This window comes from Brachyhypopomus gauderio, chromosome 3 (genome assembly GCF_052324685.1).
Source record: "Brachyhypopomus gauderio isolate BG-103 chromosome 3, BGAUD_0.2, whole genome shotgun sequence".
NCBI classification, from domain to species: Eukaryota; Metazoa; Chordata; class Actinopteri; order Gymnotiformes; family Hypopomidae; genus Brachyhypopomus; species Brachyhypopomus gauderio.
In genome coordinates this window covers 20,903,387-20,922,898 of record NC_135213.1, presented here as the reverse complement: position 1 = coordinate 20,922,898, position 19,512 = coordinate 20,903,387, and the positions used below count along the sequence as shown (strand labels likewise).

Sequence of the window (19,512 nt, the reverse complement as noted above, 5' to 3'; positions counted from 1 at the left end):
AGTTTGAAATATTTTTGTTTGGTATGACCAAGGGCGCAGAATTAGCATGGACGGAAGTGACGCACCCCCACCAATTTCCAGTTATTATTGAATTGTCCCCACCAATAATTTGATCAAGGGCGTATAATTAGCATGAACGTGAGTGAGCGTCCCCACCAATGTCAAGAATAAATCTACGCCCTTGGGTAGGACTGCTATCAGCACACTGCAGCAGTCCATAGGTGACGATACAAATGCATGTAGGCCCATAAGCGTTTCTCTATCAGATGGTGTGAGGATATTTCTGATCTTGGCTATGTTACGCATTTGACAGAGTTAGCACGGCAATTAATGCTTAAGTCACAGTTACAGGTGATACATATAGGTTTTGACTGATAGTGACCTTTATATTGGGTCTTTCTGTAATCATATTAATCAGATTTCATATATGAATTGACAACGATTAGTAATAAGTGGAAAGGAAATCACTTTATTAAGGTATATTAAACATATGTCAGGCCTAGGACATGTTAATCAGTGTATGCTCAGCATAGCAGGTATGTTAACGTGTCATGACTATTCCCAATGGTAAAACACATCCTTCTTGTCATCGTTGAGTTGCAAGAAATTACGACCCACCCAGGATTTGACCTTTTGAACAGTTAAAAAGCAAGTCATTGGGACTAAGCGAATCGGCGGCAAGATATATTCAATTATATATTATAATTGAATGTTTTGTTTGGTAATACATTCAGTTATATATTATAATTGAATGTCCGCATAGCTGAAAAACAAAATATATATATATATATATATATTTACTGATGGCTCAATAAAAATCGAAACATATCAAGGACAAAATAGTTTAGGCATTAAATAAGCACTTTATCATATTGCGTCCTGATAAACGTTTTGTTCTGATTTCATTTCTAAAGTGGACTCGTGCTTAGCACAGCAAAACATTTATAAAATAAAATGAACCATTCTCAAACACTGACTGTGTTATTCATTAAACTTTCTTGTATTGTACATTCACTACTTTCGCAGTAGGCGATACCTTACGGGTAACATCCAATCATCCAAAGTATGTAAATGTTGTCGTCGGCCGCCCCCTTTCAGGAAGAAACTTGTGCTACGTGTCCAAGGTTTTGGGTATTATCCAGGAGTGTTCTGGTGCCGTCCTCACACTTTAAGGGCTGCTCGGCTCAAACGCTGTATTTAATCATTGGAATCATGTTTGGAACCAAAAAGCAGAGAACGGTAAGAGCACAACCCCCCCTTACTTTTATCCCTTAAAATGCATGATACAAACTCGTAAGGTTAAACGTCGGTTAATATGATAGTTGGAAATGCAACAGGCTTTTATGCCTGCTGAAAGTTTCTGTTAAGTTCAGTCAGTTCAGCTGCAGCACTTCAAGACAGTTTTGTGCTGCTAAACGCTTCACGGACTCGTCTTCTGGAGAGTTTAGTCACGTTTTAATGTACTACTTTAGCAGTGTCAGTGGTGGGTATCCCCTTTTCGTATATGATTTGTGTGTGATAGGATTATAGATGTCGCAACAGTTCTTCTGTTTCATGATATTCTCATAATTTTTTCTAAAACTGTTTTAGGGTTACATGATGTACGCCACTAAAGGTACACGGTTTGGAAAGTCTCCCGCTTTCTTTTCCGACCATCATGCGGTCAATTTCATTCATCTGTTAATAATATCTTTAGTTTTGGGTTTTTATTTATTTATTTTTTGTTGTATTAAAGAGGCTGCTTTACCAGTAGCATCTCGGGTGGTCCATATCTGTGGCTTGAAAAATAGTCCTCACCACTGACATGTCCTCCTGGTTGTTCCTCGTCAGTTAAATCTTCCATGAAACGAGCATTTTACTGCGATAAAAAGCAGGACTCTGTATGCGGGAATCAAAAGAGCCCCTGATGGACATGGAACGTACCGAGGAAAGAGGTGGAGGGAGGGTGAAAGACGTGAAATGTGGCCGCGTTCCAGGGTGCAGCTCCAGCCTGGCCACCTCTCCGCTGGTCAGCATGAATAGTGTTGTTTGTTTCCCTAGTCCTCCCCGAGGCCCCTCCTTCCAGGCCCCCTCTTTTACTTGAGCGTTTATGCTCATGACTCGTCATATTCACAGAGGAGTTTTTAGATATTTTACTGTTACAATCAAGCCAGTGTTGGTGGTTTACAATGGTTTACAATTCAGTATTTCACAATCCATTTACAGAAGTCCATCCAGATCAGGAGTCCATGCATTTCACATATATACACATCCCAAAGCCTTTGTGAGTGGTGAAGTGGTGGCTAAATGTTTAGTTTTTAATTTAAACAGCATTTGTAACTTAATGTGCACACAAAGTATATTAACCAATTGGTTTTGCTTAACTAATTACCCGTGTCAGTTTTATACACTCCCAGCACTGGAACCCCATGGTCTTTCACTTCTGCAGGATTAAGACGGGTTTTAAGATATTATTAAAACCCCCAGGCAATAAAGACACTCTTATGCAGTGCATAATCTCATGTCCTTTGTCAATGTGTTATTTATTGGGATTTTAGGGTCTCCAAAGGGCAACCAACGTTGTGTACCAGGCCCACCATGTAAGCAGGAGCAAAAGAGGCCAAGTTGTAGGAACCAGAGGGGGCTTCCGAGGCTGCACAGTCTGGCTGACAGGTTCGACTTGTCTATGGCCACCATGAATGTAATCCTGCAAAGTGACAAGTTGGCATCTTAAAATCCAGTTCGGATTTGGATGATCATAGTACAGTCCTATCTCTGTATAAAGCTGAATCATCTCAGTACAATGTCTTTGTGCAGGGCTGTCGGGAGCAGGGAAAACTACTGTTGGCTTCGCTCTGGAGGAGTATTTGGTTTCCCATGCCATTCCGTGCTACTCTTTGGATGGCGACAATATTCGTCATGGCCTGAACAAGAACCTGGGCTTCAGTGCAGCAGACCGAGAGGAGAATATCAGGCGTATTGCTGAAGTGGCTAAGCTCTTTGCCGATGCAGGCTTAGTGTGCATTACTAGCTTTATCTCTCCCTTTACTAAGGTGAGGAGCTGTTGAATGGTAATTTAAGTGAAAGTCTTCTTACAGTTAATGCATTGGTAGTCTTACCAATTTGAGATGTCGCTGAACAATAAGATCAAAGGAGGCTTTAATGTGTGGTTTTGGGATTGACTCACGAAAGGATCGAAATGAAGCAAGGAAGATCCACGCGAGCTCGGGCTTGCCGTTCTTCGAGGTGTTTGTGAACGCACCACTGGAGTTGTGTGAGAGCAGAGACGTAAAAGGACTTTACAAAAAGGCTCGTGCTGGAGAGATTAAAGGTATCCACCAATCAGATCTTGTTAGGATTCTTGATGTCATTTTATTTAGTTAAACTTTTTTACTAAACAATGTGTGTTTCACACAGCAACTCTAACAACTGGTTCATGTACCTTTTAGGCTTCACTGGGATTGACTCGGATTATGAGAAACCCGATTCTCCAGAGCTGGTTCTGAAGACCGGTGAGCTCACGGTGAATGAGTGCATTCAGTCCGTGGTGGAACTCCTGAAGGATCAGGTTTGGTTTTAACAGCTCTTTTAAAACAGTGTGTGTGAATTACATGTTGTTAACTTTTGAAACATAACAAAATGCCTTGTTTTGAAAAGATTGCATAGTTGGTAAAAACTCTGCCTACTATTTGTACAGGATGTTATGATGTTTTTAGAGAATCATGGTCATTTAGATGACGAGCCTGGTCTTCTGTGCTTACAGGGTATCGTGCCCAGTGGTGTGACGGAGGAAGTAATTGAACTTTTTGTCCCTGAAAACAAGCTGAACCTGGCCCTAAGTGATGCCAACATTCTCCCTACTGTACCCATCACAAAGGTAATGCAGCTCGAGTATCCCGTGGTGCAATCGAGTGTGGATTCTGTTGAACTGCTGAAATGAACACTGATTTTGCCACACTAGCGCGACATTGTTTAACTGACAAAATGTCATCACATCCTTTGGTGACTTAACCATTTACCACAAACAGTGGAACATTTTCTCTCATTTAAAATTGGCTACATTTTAAAACGTATTAGATTAACTTCATAGTAATTTGCTGTTATGATTTAGTCATTATTTAATTGTTTATTAATTCATTGTAAATTATATTTCATTATCTATTCAATATAGGAAAAGTATTTAGGTATAAGAGGTATAAGAGTCTGTACCACCTCACAGGTCATTGAGAGTCTGAGGGGTTAAGCAGGGCGTCCCAGTAGTGTGAACCTTTCCCACTGTTTTCTATTGCTTCAGCTGGATCTTCAGTGGGTTCAGGTGCTGGCTGAAGGATGGGCCACGCCTCTGAAAGGGTTCATGAGGGAGAGAGAGTACCTGCAGGTCCTCCACTTCAACACCCTAATTGATGGTATCAACATTTGGTGACTACACACTGCAGTGTCTTTCCTTTGACATCAACATTCTGTAATACAGCTATAGAAAGCCCTGCAGCTCTGTCCATACCCCACTAACCACAGAGTCAAGTTGAGCGTGTTATGCAAGGCTGCATAGTTAAGTACATTGCTTTCTATTCCTGATCTCTTTTCCCAAACTTCGAACTAATTCATACCATATAAACACACGCTATGTGACGGAACAGAGTCTGTCTGGCGAATCTCGGCGTAAACCTCTGCGTAACTTTCAGGTGGCACCATCAACCTGTCTGTGCCAATCGTGCTGCCAGTGTCCAAGGAGGTCAAAGAGAAGCTGGACGGCTGTGCCGCTTTCGCTCTAGAGTACAAGGGCCGAAGAGTGGCCATCTTGCGCAACCCTGAGTTCTACGAGCACCGTAAGGAGGAGCGCTGTGCGCGTCAGTGGGGTACCACATGCCCCCAGCACCCTTACATCAAGGTACGAGAACATCCGCTAGTGCCCTCGTCGGCTCCATGAGACAGCACGACACCTGACTTGGGAGTCACCTCAGTTGTAGTTTTTCCTGTTTCCGCACTTGCTGTAATTTGTTGCTGGCTCCCATTATCAGATGGTTATGGAAGGAGGTAATTGGTTGGCTGGTGGAGAATTGGAAGTGCTGGAGCGAATCAGATGGGATGATGGTCTGGACCAATACCGGCTCACTCCAAAGGAACTCAGACAGAAATTTAAGGAAATGGGTGCAGGTAAAGTGTCTACCAGTGTGATGTTTTCATTAAATGCAGTACAGGTTTACTGATCAATTTTCAAAATAAAACTAATCGTGGTTTGATGAAAGAAAAAAATGTTTAGGACAAAGTCCTAAAGGCCCAATACCTTTTAAACATAGTTCTATAGTTTCTGTCTGTGTTGACTTTCAGTACATAAAGAACTGTAACGCTGCTAGGTTTGTCAGTGCAAAAATAGGGCCCATGTAGGCTGGCAGTGGTGTTTTTACAGTACACACTGAGCCACTTGATAAATGTTTGAATGCCACAGGACATGTAAAGGACAATATCCCAGCAGTATTCTGTATATACAGTATGACGTTTTTCCTCTCCAGCAGTATACAATCCTGACAACATTTTCTAGCAATGATTCCATGAGAAATGCATTAAGCTTAATACAGTGATCTACTCATTCACCAGATAGCAGTTGAACATCTAGAAATGCAGTGAGCTATCTGATCTGGAGATCTGCTACCGCTAACTCAAAATAAGGGATATGGGATGCTAGGATCAGCAAGAGATTGGATCCCAGAGGAATGTTTTTAACAGCAGGCCCTTATACATCCAAAATGTTGTAAGGGGAAAGGGCACCAACTCAATATCACGAAAGCAACTATAATGTATAAAGTTCACTGAGTGGATAACACTGGTAGATTATTAAAATAAGGAGCCACTCACATGCTTTAACTCCTTCAGTTCTGAATAGGACCTCCATTCCTGGCTTTCAGTTTCCCATAAGTGGTTTAAGTCTTCATATGAGCAATAATTCCCCGCTGAGGGATTAATAAAGGATTATCTTAATACCTTCAGGTTAGAGTTTCTGTAGAAGACTGTATAGTTCCTTAGAGTCAAAGACATATGCACCCTTACACTCTTCTAGAATGAGCAAGTCCCAAAAGTGTCCCATCTTCAACATATTCTAAACTGATCTCTAATTTACCGAGCAATGCAGGCGCACCACAATCAGGTTGGGAAAGAGATTTTGGTGAACCCCAACAATCAGAAGAATTGACAGATATATGAAACACTGAAAATACCAGTCTGCAACAAAGCTAGAAATGCAGTTTAAAATGTTGCCAATTACATTGATTTTTATTCTCAATAAAAATCAACCCTCTAACACCATCAGTCTGCCAAAAATGCAATAGATATTGATATACACTCATGTTGGTCCTGCCCCATGATTACTAATTTCTGGAATGGGGTTAGCTTGAAACGAGGTTTAACTGTACCACAGAAAGGCATCCTTAAACTTCAACATTTTTATTCTTTATAATACCACCTCGCCAAACACCGTTTACTCTCAGGTTATTGTTTGCCACTCAAGTGTACCACTATGAATCAGAGTGGCAATAACACACCCACACTCGACCTTTGGTACATTGAAATAGTGAAAAGTCGTCCCCTGGAGTGCTAGATTTACACAATGCAGGTAACAATGCAGAGTTTGAATGCAATAGCTGTCCCTTCTTTTCCAGTCTCCCACTTCCCAAACTGTTGAAGCAACAGACGAAAACAGATGGTTGCATTATATCTTTAGATGTATTTTTCCTTCTGTCCAACACGGAGCTGTTCTGTAGAGGAAAATCCTCCCCGGCTGAAGCACAGCTTGAACTTTGTCTCTCTTGCTCCCCCAGACGCCATCTTTGCCTTCCAGCTGCGGAACCCAGTGCACAACGGGCATGCGCTGCTGATGCAGGACACCAAGCAGCAGCTGCTGCGCCGGGGCTACCGGCGGCCTGTGCTCCTGCTACACCCGCTGGGCGGCTGGACCAAGGACGACGACGTGCCGCTGGCCTGGCGCATGCGACAGCACGCCGCCGTGCTTGAGGAGGCTGTACTCGACCCAGCCAGCACCATCGTGGCCATCTTCCCCTCACCCATGATGTACGCCGGCCCCACAGAGGTGAGGCTGCCATTGTTTATATATATATATATATAAATAATATATACACACACACACACACACAAACATATGGGGTTTTAATACCTTCTGATGGAAAAGGCTGTTTAAACGGGTGTGTGCGTGTCACGGCAGGTGCAGTGGCACTGCAGGTCCAGAATGATCGCCGGTGCGAACTTCTACATCGTGGGACGTGACCCAGCTGGCATGCCCCACCCGGAGACCAAACAGGACCTTTATGAGCCCACGCACGGTGGCAAAGTGCTGACCATGGCACCAGGACTCACATCGCTGGAGATCATCCCTTTCAGAGTTGCAGCTTACAATAAAGCAAAGAAGGCAATGGATTTCTATGACACGGAGCGGTGAGACATATCTTTTAAATTCATTTATTTTAAAACAATTCACATTGAATATTTAAATACAAAATACTACAATTTTGTTATATTGTCCTTTTTCAGGCATGATGAGTTTGAGTTCATTTCTGGAACTAAAATGAGGAGATTGGCCAGCAGTGGGGAGAACCCTCCAGAAGGTTTTATGGCCCCAAGGGCATGGAAGGTGCTCACAGAGTACTACAGCTCCCTGCAGAAAGATTAAGGTGGAAGCCAGTACAATGCCAGTTCTCAAAAGGCAATAGCCATATGTAATCTTGAAATAAAGATACAACTCAGATTTTAGTGCACCGTATTTATAAGTTCTGGTAACTCTAATATGGCTCTATTACTCCTATATAATATTTAAGGTTTTTCTTTTATTTTTAAAGAAATTATTTTTGCCCTGTAGAGATTATGTAAAGGGGCTTTGGGTTGTAACAATTCAAGTGTCCATGACTGATCACGTGGGCCAATTTTTTAAAATGTTGGACTAGATTTGGATTTGGTAGTGTTTTAATTACTAGAAGACACCTGAAGGATTTCAGGAGTTAATCCAAAGCTAAACACCAGATTCTACCTAAATCACATGGTTGGATGAAGGTACAGAGAAGGACTAAAAGTTGTTTGGTTGCTGCTAATCAGATGGTTCGTTGTGACATTTGACACATGAAAACAATGTCTCCTGTAATATATAAACTTCAATGGAAGAATTATAGAAGGGTCAGTATGCATACATAACCAAGGTTTAGCTAAGTGTAAAACTCCAGGGATAATTTATATAAAATCTTAGTTTATATGATGATCCAGCAAGGTTTTGAATGTAAAAAGATTCTCAAACAGATTAATTTGCCTAACCTAGCTGAGAACTACCTGGATAGTGTCCTAATATTCTGATGAGCACATCAAGACTCGGCGTTTCACCACCAAAGCAGAACTACATGCAATGCTGTAAGGATCGCATGTCTCCTCTCTGCTTGGTGGATTAGCGTTTGCTCAGAGGGCTGCTTAGGCTTGGAGATCTTTGGAGTAGGAACATGTACTTTTTGATAAGAGCTTTGATAAGAACAGGACAACCAGTACCAGCTTTGGGATTGGTTAAGGTAAACCATCACAACCTTTCCCCAAGATCAACACACTGAATAGCACTCAACTGAACGTCTTATGAAGGACACGTAGACATTGGAAAGTCATTTATTCATATTTTGTGTGCCTAAAAGACTTTAGAAAGTAGAAAAGTACAATTAGAAAGTAATCAGGGGGTTCAGTTTTTGGGGGCATGAAGGTAGCTTTACATTTCCTGTATAAACATTTCATAGTTTTTTGGTGTATTCATGTAAAAGGTAGAGACTCCTTGTGCCTTTAGTGTAACGCTAACACTACATTTGATCAAAGCTCTCTGGTTGGTGGCTTCTACAACAGATTATGGAATAAAAACCACATCAAAAAAGTTTAGCCTTTTAGTAAAAAAAAAAAATGGAGCGATGTTAGAGGAAATTCTGTAGGATTTTTCTGCACATCACTAAGTGCTTTGGGATATATACTCAAAGAAGTGAAATCCATTTACTGGCATGCATTAAACACCCTACATGTATTTCACAGGAAAAAATGTCATTTTTAAACTGTATCTTATGTACTATAATTTTATATTTTAAAACCAATTACCAAAAACCCTGTACAATACACAGTGGCAAATGCCTTTAGTAAAACCCAGTGGTGCACAATACAATATTTGTGTGTGTGTGTTTCAAATTGTCATCAGTCTTGCTCAATCACACCATATTAAAAAGAACCGAACAGTTTAATTTGTATTTTTGATCAGACATTACATCGTTAATACACACATTCTTGTCACTTGTATTTTTCTTCAGTGCTCATTCTAATCTGCACACACTTTAAGATGTCCAGAAAAGGGGGTGGCTCATACATTTTCAATCCTCACACATGGGACTTGGGTGGGGGGGTGGTGATGAAGCTAGCACACTTTACAGTGAGTGCGAGCTCATTCAGGGAAGGCTCCACACTTCAAACACACAAGCTTGTAATAATGTAATTAATTACACATTAATTCATGATATTCTGTACATCCCTATTTATTGCTGCTTAAAATAAATACAGTAAATACCACATTACAAATTGATAGCTTTTCTCTGGATAACACTCCAATTTATACTGTCTTTTAATGTAAAAAGCATTGCACCTGTAAACATCTCAGCGTGTTTATGTTCAGAGGTTGTACTCTCCCTTTTAAAAGCAGAACTCCTAATAAGGGATGCACTGAAACAGATCCTTTCACTTGTGCTGATGTAATGTAAAAGGAAGCTATTCATCACCTGATCTGTTTCAATTACTACCTTAAATTAATCATAGCAGGAGAAACTAAGTGACGTATACATATTCTTGTAAGTCCAAGATTGCTTTTATAACATTCCCTCCACATACAGCTCCAGACATCCTGTGGAGCATGAGTACCGAATGCCTACATGTCAAAGGGTGGAGTCATTCTGCTTGAAAATGGAGATTGTACTGAGGAATAGCAAAGTTACACAGGACGTGTTACAGTGTTTACACACATTGCAAAGGGAGCTCAAGAGGAAGTGGTCAGACGTCCGGTCTCAAAGCTTGTGTAACTGAGGCATCTCCTTATGGAAAGTTTTGTGTGGTGTGTTTAAAAAAAGAAGAAAAAACAGAAATAAAGGGGGGAAAGTTCAAGTCACCTTGTACAGAAGTATTATATTCAGTCCAGTGCTGGATGCATCAACAAGTTTGGCACTCCTGCTGTTTTTGACCTTTTCATCTTTTCAATGGCCCTCTGGAGGTCCTGCTGCTGAATGGGTCGAATGTTGTCAGCATGTTGACTGTAAGAAAGTGCAGACAGCGTAAATGCCAGGGTCACATTGCCAGGGACCACTGTCAGCTGCTCAATGAACACTGATAGGTTCTAATGAATATATATAATATATATATATAATGAACATATGTTATATATATAATGTTATACATATATGTTATACATACACTACCGTTCAAAAGTTTGGGGTCACATTGAAATATTTTTAAAGGAAAAGCACTGTACTTTTCAATTAAGATAACTTTAAACTAGTCCTAACTTTAAACAAATACACTCTATACATTGCTAATGACTATTGTAGCTGCAAATGTCTGTTTTTTGGTGCAATATCTACATAGGTGTATAGAGGCCCATTTCCAGCAACTATCACTCCAGTGTTCTAATGGTACAATGTGTTTGCTCATTGGCTCAGAAGTCTAATTGATGATTAGAAAACCCTTGTGCAATCATGTTTACACACCTGAAAACAGTCTAGCTCATTACAGAAGCTACAAAACTAACCTTCCTTTGAGCAGATTGAGTTTCTGGAGCATCACATTTGTGGGGTCAATTAAATGCTCAAAATGGCCAGAAAAAGAGAACTTTCATCTGAAACTCGACAGTCTATTCTTGTTCTTAGAAATGAAGGCTATTCCATGCGAGAAATTGCTAAGAAATTGAAGATTTCCTACAACGGTGTGTACTACTCCTTTCAGAGGACAGCACAAACGGGCTCTAACCAGAGTAGAAAAAGAAGTGGGAGGCCGCGTTGCACAACTAAGCAAGAAGACAAGTACATTAGAGTCTAGTTTGAGAAACAGACGCCTCACAGGTCCCCAACTGGCATCTTAATTAAATAGTACCCGCAAAACACCAGTGTCAACATCTACAGTGAAGAGGCGGCTGCGGGACTTTGGGCTTCAGGGCAGAGTGGCAAAGAAAAAGCCATATCTGAGACTGGCCAATAAAAGAAAAAGATTAAGATGGGCAAAAGAACACAGACATTGGACAGAGGAAGACTGGAAAAAAGTCTTGTCAAATGGAGGATTATTTGACGAAAGCAAAGTTTGATGTAAAAACAATGTTATTTCAAATACAAATCATTATTTCTAACCTTGTCAATGTCTTGACTCTATTTTCTATTCATTTCACAATGTATGGTGGTGAATAAGTGTGACTTTTCATGGAAAACACAAAATTGTTTGGGTGACCCTAAACTTTTGAACGGTAGTGTATATATAATGAATATATATAATGAACATATGTGAAAAGCGCTATACAAATATATTTGATCTGATTTAATGAATGCAAACTCGTAGGATTGGCTAGGTCACAATGTGCTCAAGTTCAAAATATTTAGGATGCTTTGAGTATCCATGTTCTTTCTGTTTAGTAGATTGATGATGCTTTCAAGGAACCCCAGTAACATCAAGGTTTTCTTTCAAGAAACGATTCAATGGACCAAAGTTGGAGACTTTGACTTGAGGTGAAGGCGTACACTAAACAAGCCTGGTCAACTCGGGCTTTGAGCCTGCATACCTCTCTTCTGGCTCCACTGGTTATGTTACAATGCACTTTCCACAATAAGCCATATTATTATAATGCTTATTATATAATATTATTATTATGCTTTATACTCCATGTTGGCCACATTAGGCTACTGAAAGGATCATATATTTAGGTCAGAATACAGAGTGACTGGAGCCATAACTGGAACAACTCCCACATACTTAAAACCATTAATCAAATCCATGGTGCCTTCGAACCTCTGCCTAACCTGAACCACCAACCCTCCAGACAGAAAGAGGACATTAAGACTCTGCTGTAGTGGTGCTCAGGTGGTGAAATGACCCACTGCTGCCTACCTTCAAACAAAGACTGAAGATTCGCCTGTTTGCTCTATGTATTTGAAATGAATATGGTAGTGTAAAGAACTTATAAGACAGATGCTAATTACTGAACCAAATGAATCCCTATTACTTTACTGTACATAATACCACTGCTTTCATCATAGCAATGATGTTTACCATCCAGATTGATTACTTAGTCATTTTGTTCCTAGTAGACTTAAACCGCAACACAGCCTGCCATATAGCAGGAGAGCTGTGGACAGCATGTGACTGATCAGGCTAAGCATCCCCAAGTTATCTTGATAACTTTTATACACTTTGTATACTCCTCTAATGTATTTCAGGACTCATTATACTTCAAAGACTTACCCGGCAGTGTTGTGCACAAAATCCCGTACACAGATTAGGGCTGCGTCGCGACACATCTCTCTAAGGTCACTTCCTGAGAAGCCATCTGTCACTTTTGCTATTTCACACAGGTTCACAGCGTCCACCTTGGGCACACAAACCATTATGCTGCATGGTTGCATCACGTCAGACAGAAACGTGTTCAATGAGTGCATGCAACACTTACATTTTCATTTTCTAAGATAAGCTTCATTATTTCTTCTCTTTGCTTGATATTCTGGATGGAGTGGGGGGGGGGGGGGGGTTTACAAAGTGCATAAATCCTGACTGCATTTCACTGTCTAAATTGAAACTGAAAAGATACTTACAGGCTGATTAATATGGAACCTTGTGGGCATTCTACGGAGGATAGCAGAGTCTAAGTCCTGAGGACGGTTGGTGGCCCCCATAATTATCACCTGTGTGTAGAGAAATAAGTATTCGGTCTTGCCCAATCATGATATCTTGGTGAGTGGAGAACCACTGATCTAATTAATTCCTGGCATAATTCAGGGCGGAGCCTGGTCATTTTACTACCTGCGATGCAATAAAACAGGACATCATACCACAGGAATGCTAAGAGGATCAATGCACCTGGCAGTTGATGTCCGTATCCAGCCCGTCCCACAAGCTCATGAACTGAGCCTTCATCATGGCGGTGGCTTCGTGGTCTGAGCTGGAACGGCTTCTCAGAAAAGAGTCTAGGACCAAACAGCGGAAGGAGGTGTTAGTCTAAGGGTCTTGGGGAGAACGGTCAGCATCATGCTCATCATTGGTCCACTGCAGATCTATCAAAAAGTCTTTGATAGCAACGTCAATGCTATGAGCCAACACATACCGAGCATTGAGATTTGAGTCATGCCAACCACCAAACAATTTCTTCAATTATAATTTCAGACACAGAGGGGAAAAATGCTGCAGTGTGCTCACCAATCTCATCGATGAAGATGATGGAGGGCTGGAGTTTGATGGCCAGGGTGAAGACAGCTGCGGCCAGCTTCTGGGACTCACCGTACCACTTATCAGTCAGGGTGGAGGGCTGCAGGTTGATGAAGCGGAAGCCAGCCTCTTTAGCTGTGGCCTTGGCTATCAGAGTTTTCCCACAGCCAGGCGGCCCATAGAGGAGCACTCCTGGGCAAACACAGAAGCACACAAGTGGCAACACTGATAAACACAGAGGGAACGACAAGCCAAGTATCATGCACTCTTCCTGCTGAGCTGTGCAGATTTCAGATCTATAGCTATGTATTAATTTATTATTAATGACTGATATTAACAGCGTGTTCAAGTAAATCTGAGACTATATATAAGGTTTCAGGTAAGTAACTGCAGTGAAGTTGGGAAAAATACATAGATATATTTACAAGCTGTAGTGAAATACACAAGGTTTCCAGAGAAACAGGATGTTTCATAGGTTCTTCATTTTTTATGTCTCTTTCACACACACACACACACACACACACACACCACTTTGATGTATATATTATTTTGAACAAATTTATTTTGTGTCTTGGATCATAAAAATGCCATGATTTCATGAAATGACCCACAGAAATACATCAAGTATCACAAAAAGATAAAATGTGCATCTCAGCGTTGTGATATCAGTCAGTACTGCAAATCATTTAATAAGATGCTCTAAATGTAAATACCATATTTTCTCAACTATAGAGCGCACCTCAATATAAGCCGCACCTTCAAAGTTTTTTATTTTTTTATGGAAAATGTCGTATAAGCCGCACTGGGCTAAAAGCCGCGCATATTCCTACTGAACTGAATACATTTAACTGAACTGATCAGTTTCCGAACGGTACCTGGAGCATTTCACGTGCAACAGATTTGACTTTCAGCCGGTGTTGTGCCGAATTCCGACTGCCCTTGTTTATCCGTGCATAAAGACGATACAGATGATCTTGTCGATTTACGTTTCTATCCATAAATATGAGCTAGACTTTAATTATCCATCACAGCAAACGCCATGGCATTATCTATGTCCAAAGCCACACTGGCTCAAGGGTGTTCATTATTTTATATAAAAAACACTGGCTATAACAAAGTTCACCTCTGACCACATGACTTTGCAGTATATTACAGCAGTATTATGTCTAAATAAAACTAAATAGGACAAAACTAGAGTGCTCAATGAACTAAGTTATAATCACTGTAACTCCTGAATATCATCTAGCGTCTTTATGCATGTGCAAACGAGGGGAGTCGGAATTTGGCACAACACGTTGGTTTGAAAAAAATTCTCTGTCGTGCCTGCTGCTTGTATGTGCTAAATGAAAATGAGCACTTTCTTCTTTGATTTACAACTTTGACCTACCACCTGATTGTCTGCTCCACCCCCTGACGGGTGAAGAAAATTCTACAGAAAAGTCGCACCTCATTATAAGCTAAGATTCAAAGCGTGGGGAAAAAAGTAGCGGCTTATAGTCCGAAAAATGTACCATGCAGACAGCTGTATATAGGTACACACCTTTGGGAGGCTGAAGCAGCCGTGACCCTTCAAACAGATGCCTTTTCTTGATGGGAAGAATGACCGTGTCTTTCAGTTCAGTTATGACATCGTCTAGGCCGGCTATGTCACTCCATGTAATCTGTGAGAACAATTCATTAATAATGTAAATTAAAAAATGTATACCTCCCCCACAATTTGCATCCTTTTAACAATCACTTAAATAGAGGTGCTAAGAAAAAATGTCTGTGTGACAGTACTGGGCTATATAATCAGTCACTAAAAACTTGATCTTTCATTAAAACCAATCGGCTTCTGTACAAGAAATTGTATTCCATGCACACAACTGAATGTTTTCGTGTAAAATGGCCAAAAGAGCAGTAAACCCCATCCATGAAGAGAACACTGAAGCTCGGTGGCATCCTCACTTGCATAGTTAACGGATCCACTAGATGGGCTGCAATGCTCATCTCATATTCAGAGAGCTTCACATTCTTCACGCCGATCTTCCGCATCAGCTTCTCTGCCTACACGAAAGCAGGAATTTGGTTACATCTTCAACCTAACCAGCACAACCCTAGCTTACCATCTTATCACAGACTGTCAATGACACAGCTGCTCATCCAGTTGAATGTACATGTGAAGACATACATTTTTCAACACTGAAGTTGTTCAACCAGTCACCTCAGGAATATCAAAACCAAGGCACACTGTCCATGCTCATTCAGACTACATGCTACAGAGACAGCATGATCTTATGGATTTGGTGCTTTACTTACCTGCTTCTGTGCTTCAACTTTTTGTTTTCTTGTGGGATCAATTGCATCCACCATCCACTTTATTGTGAAGTAGGTGACTGCACCAAATATGGTGAGGCGAAAGAGCAATCCCATCACTTCGTTGCGACCCAGGGGACGCGTGATGTTTTCTGTTGGCATTTCCTTGAGCACCATCATCACACATGAACCTGTTTAGTAATTAAGAAAAAAAAATCACAACAGAACACCCTACAAGATGACAACTGCCATCACTGACTATCAAATCTAATACTTAACTTTTTTTTGAGCTGGTTACATAGAGTCAAATGGCTAAGTGACAATGAAACACATTGTCACTTAGCCATTTGACTCCAAGTAACCATTTTTGGCTGATGATTTACAATTTGGATTCCTTCAATGAGCGTCTGAGGTCAGGCTGTTTCCATAATCCTAAACGGCTAATTTCTGTGCTCTGAATGATACTGGTTTCTATGGTAGAAATGATCTTTCATTTTTACATTTACATTTAGGGGATTTAGCAGATGCTCTTATCCAGAGAGACTTACAAAATGCTATGCATCTGTTCACAGAATGCATCCAAATTTTTTAATTAATCAATTACAATTTAAGTACAACTGTACTACAACTGCACAATGTGTAAGCTTTTCAGTAACTTCCTGCACTGTGTTGCAGGATTGTCGAGCGAGGGGGCAACTAGAGTGAGATTTTTTTTTGGTGAATATTTTGTATTTTGTTTAGCTTTTCTACAGTGAATGATATACAACGGTCCTAAATGCGAACGTTCACTACATAATATTTGGTTTAGTACAAGTGTACTAAAATTGCACAATAATGTATAATGTATCAAGCATATTTTGTTTATGTTTCCCTTAAAAAAAGACTCATGATTTTCACTGTGAACATTAATCAGCTTCACACCTCAAAATAAAAAGACATACAAGCTAAAACTCTCAACTCCCATGGCATGTTTAGTTACTCTAACAAACTTAAAACAAATTAATCTAAGTATCGCGCATAACAGCAAAGCAAATGGCATTAGTTAATTGTCATCCAGCAATATTTGGATGCAGAAATTCCTAACGTTAGTGTGTTGCCAATATTGTACGTCTCTGAACAAGACTCACTGTAATCTAATGATGCTAATCATGTTTATTTATTTTAATGCTAGTAACAAAATTACTGGCTAAACAGAGCACTGGTAGTTTGTGTCGAGTTATATTGGGGTGGTTGCTGAAACTATGCTGACTATATTACAAACAGCCCCACCTAGAATATTTTATCAGCCTCCACTGTTTAATTCATACCTTGCCGACAGTCACTCTCTCTGTTCTATTTCGGCACTACAAAAGGCTGGTCTGAATGATATTCCTGATAAACTGCACAGCACAAACGTAACTAAAACCAGCTCAGGAAAATTATTCCCATACTTCCAGCCAACACGTTTCATAGCTTACATACCAGTCAAAGAACTAATCACAAAACTGCGAAAATGACACCCTGGCACAGAAATATGTTCATTTGTATCCTTGCCAATATCACAACCATAAACGGCTAGCAACATTCAAATCGGCTTCAGGTAGATTTTGCTTTTTTAAATTTAACTCGGTAAGGACTCAAATATACTAAAAATATCCTTCAACCCTATTTTTGCATATTGTTCTATTTAAAACACAATACTGGAAACTACAAATCGTGTTCGAACACTGATTGTATACTTTATTAAAAAGATAAAAGGTAAAAGGGTTAATGTGTGGCTTGCCTTGCGCTGGAAGACAGGACAGAGCTTTTGGGAGAGTTCGCCCACGATCGACCTATCTTTAGTTAACCGCACTAACGCTTCCTCGTTCATTTAACGAGGTAGATTCGCTTTTCTGGTTTGATATGCTGCACTGGGTTTTGGTTTCGTTTTCTTATAGACATGCAACAATATACGTCGCGTTTGGTTGAGTTAGCCAGCTAGCTAAATATATAGAGACTGAATATTAAGAGGCAACTAGCTAGCGAGCTGCAACATTGACAGCTGGTCTTTGTGGTTACCGGCGACCTCCTTGTTCTTGGCCACCCTGGCTCGCTAGTGCAGGACAGCTGAGGCTAGCATAGAAAGGACGCATCATCGTAGCAAACGGGTATAAAAAGATTTACCATCGTGTTCATAACATCTCAGAGTCACAGAGCAGCTTGTAGAGAAATTAGTCGGCGATTCAGTTGTTTAGAAAGCTTAAACACACAAGCTTAATATACTTTTGATAAACCAACTTTAACTTCCCAAAAAATAACAACTAGATAGATGGACGTAACTACTTGAGGAATAAGAAGTGTGTGTTTTGGTTCCGTTTTCCTGCAACTAGACATCACTCCGGTTCATGTGGCGTTAGCTCGCTAGCTAACTATCACCTAGAGCCGCAATACTATCAGGCGGCTAGCTAGCGCCACAATTCAAGGATGGTCTTCACGGGTAACGTTGACCTTCTTGCAAGTTCTCCGCTAAAATGACTGCGTTTGTTATTTTTATTAGCACAGAACGCTTACTAATATTACGTTTTAGACACATTTTGACTCTAATAACGACGTGTCTGTATACATGTCAATATAGAGAAATTTAGATGTACTGCAGTGGGCACAACTGTGATACTCACCTCCACGACACGCTGATTCTTCTTTGGTGCTAAAAGCGTGGAAATGTGCGGCTTTTCAGTTACTGCCCTCTACCGGTATGGTATGACCAACCTACTCCAGCGAGTCTGATACTATTTCAAAGGACATTAAGCAGAAAGGCTCACATAGTTTTGCTAATTGTGTACGATAGAGTTCGTACATTCTTTCATCTTCAAAACTGCTTTGCCCAAACCAGGGTGGCGTAACGCTGGATCCTCTCAGACAGGAACTAACCCTGGTCAGGACATTAATATCAACTTAAAGACTTTCAAAGTCTGCCGTGTTAGTATACGTCGAGACGTCAAAGTAACATGGCCTGTTCACTACTTACGTCCAGATTTATATCCAGTCAAGCAATCGGTCAGTAATATCGAAATGAACATTAACCTAGATAAATCGCATATTGCATAAAATAAAAAAATCCATATCCTGTGTCTGAACATCTGCATTGCAGTCTGGAAGTTCTTATTAGGCCCAAATGATAATGGCAGTTTTATGCTAATAAGGGGATACAACAAGCTATATGTAGCAATATGTTATGTAGTATATGGACCTCCAAGTTTCCATTTCAAATACGCAAAGATAATACTGCTCATATTTTGAGCTGTGTTGTATAGCCTGTTATTCTGACAGATGGCGCCAACGAATAGCGATTTGTCTAAAAGAAAAAAAGGCTGGAACGTTGTACCGCTGTCCCGCCCTATAGGACAAAATGAACATTTACACCCATGACACAGTAATCGCTATGTGTATATTTACAATCACCTGACTCTTACAGTAAATTATGAAAATTTTAGATGTGCACACTGTCGTAGTGTAGTACTATAAAACGCAGTTGGTTAATTTTGAGACGCTTTGATTTCGGTTTACTGTCTGACTTACTTTTCTGCTTGCGTAAGCGTTTCAGTAATTTCCTGCCCTGTGTTGCAGGATTGTCGAGCGAGGGGGCAACTAGACTTTCTGAGATTTTTTTTCTCTCATAAAACACTCATTGGCGACTATTTTGTATTTCGTTTAGCTTTTCTACAGTGAATGGTATACAAGGGTCCCAAAATGCGAACGTTCACTACATAATAATATTAAAAAAACAATATTCGAAGTAATCTGATATAAAATACTGGA

At 40.4% G+C, this 19,512-nt stretch overlaps 2 protein-coding genes across 4 annotated transcripts; one reads left to right on the top strand and one right to left on the bottom strand.

The window, feature by feature from the left end:
• Positions 1 to 1,080: 1,080 nt before the first annotated feature.
• On the top strand, positions 1,081 to 8,972 carry papss2b (3'-phosphoadenosine 5'-phosphosulfate synthase 2b). The gene is made up of 12 exons (XM_077000233.1): positions 1,081 to 1,239; positions 2,538 to 2,652; positions 2,797 to 3,032; positions 3,172 to 3,310; positions 3,429 to 3,547; positions 3,743 to 3,856; positions 4,274 to 4,385; positions 4,662 to 4,867; positions 4,998 to 5,133; positions 6,792 to 7,060; positions 7,193 to 7,422; positions 7,519 to 8,972. The coding sequence occupies exons 1-12, from the start codon at positions 1,213 to 1,215 to the stop codon at positions 7,655 to 7,657; spliced, it is 1,842 nt and encodes a 613-aa protein (XP_076856348.1). The 5' UTR covers positions 1,081 to 1,212; the 3' UTR covers positions 7,658 to 8,972.
• Positions 8,610 to 19,499, bottom strand: atad1b (ATPase family AAA domain containing 1b). Of its 3 annotated transcripts, XM_077000237.1 has the most exons (11): positions 19,273 to 19,499; positions 18,372 to 18,482; positions 15,736 to 15,923; positions 15,385 to 15,483; positions 14,978 to 15,098; positions 13,429 to 13,629; positions 13,093 to 13,199; positions 12,828 to 12,917; positions 12,686 to 12,736; positions 12,481 to 12,605; positions 8,610 to 10,289 (listed from the first exon to the last, which is right to left on the bottom strand). In XM_077000237.1, the coding sequence occupies exons 3-11, from the start codon at positions 15,910 to 15,912 to the stop codon at positions 10,169 to 10,171; spliced, it is 1,092 nt and encodes a 363-aa protein (XP_076856352.1). In that variant the 5' UTR covers positions 15,913 to 15,923; positions 18,372 to 18,482; positions 19,273 to 19,499; the 3' UTR covers positions 8,610 to 10,168. The 3 variants fall into 3 exon arrangements, with proteins under 3 accessions (XP_076856352.1, XP_076856354.1, XP_076856353.1); XM_077000239.1 differs by lacking the exons at positions 18,372 to 18,482; positions 19,273 to 19,499 and adding an exon at positions 17,878 to 18,342; XM_077000238.1 differs by lacking the exons at positions 18,372 to 18,482; positions 19,273 to 19,499 and adding an exon at positions 17,495 to 17,809.
• Positions 19,500 to 19,512: the final 13 nt, after the last annotated feature.

Coding starts and splice junctions, on each gene's coding strand:
- papss2b (XM_077000233.1), top strand. CDS start 1,213: ATGTTTGGAACCAAAAAGCAGAGAACG. Junction 4,868..4,997: donor CCCAGCACCCTTACATCAAG/GTACGAGAACAT, acceptor TCCCATTATCAG/ATGGTTATGGAAGGAGGTAA. Junction 7,061..7,192: donor TGTACGCCGGCCCCACAGAG/GTGAGGCTGCCA, acceptor GTGTCACGGCAG/GTGCAGTGGCACTGCAGGTC.
- atad1b (XM_077000237.1), bottom strand. CDS start 15,912: ATGATGGTGCTCAAGGAAATGCCAACAGAAAACATCACGCGTCCCCTG. Junction 15,484..15,735: donor AAGTTGAAGCACAGAAGCAG/GTAAGTAAAGCA, acceptor GCTTTCGTGTAG/GCAGAGAAGCTGATGCGGAA. Junction 13,630..14,977: donor GCTGCTTCAGCCTCCCAAAG/GTGTGTACCTAT, acceptor GTGTTTGCCCAG/GAGTGCTCCTCTATGGGCCG.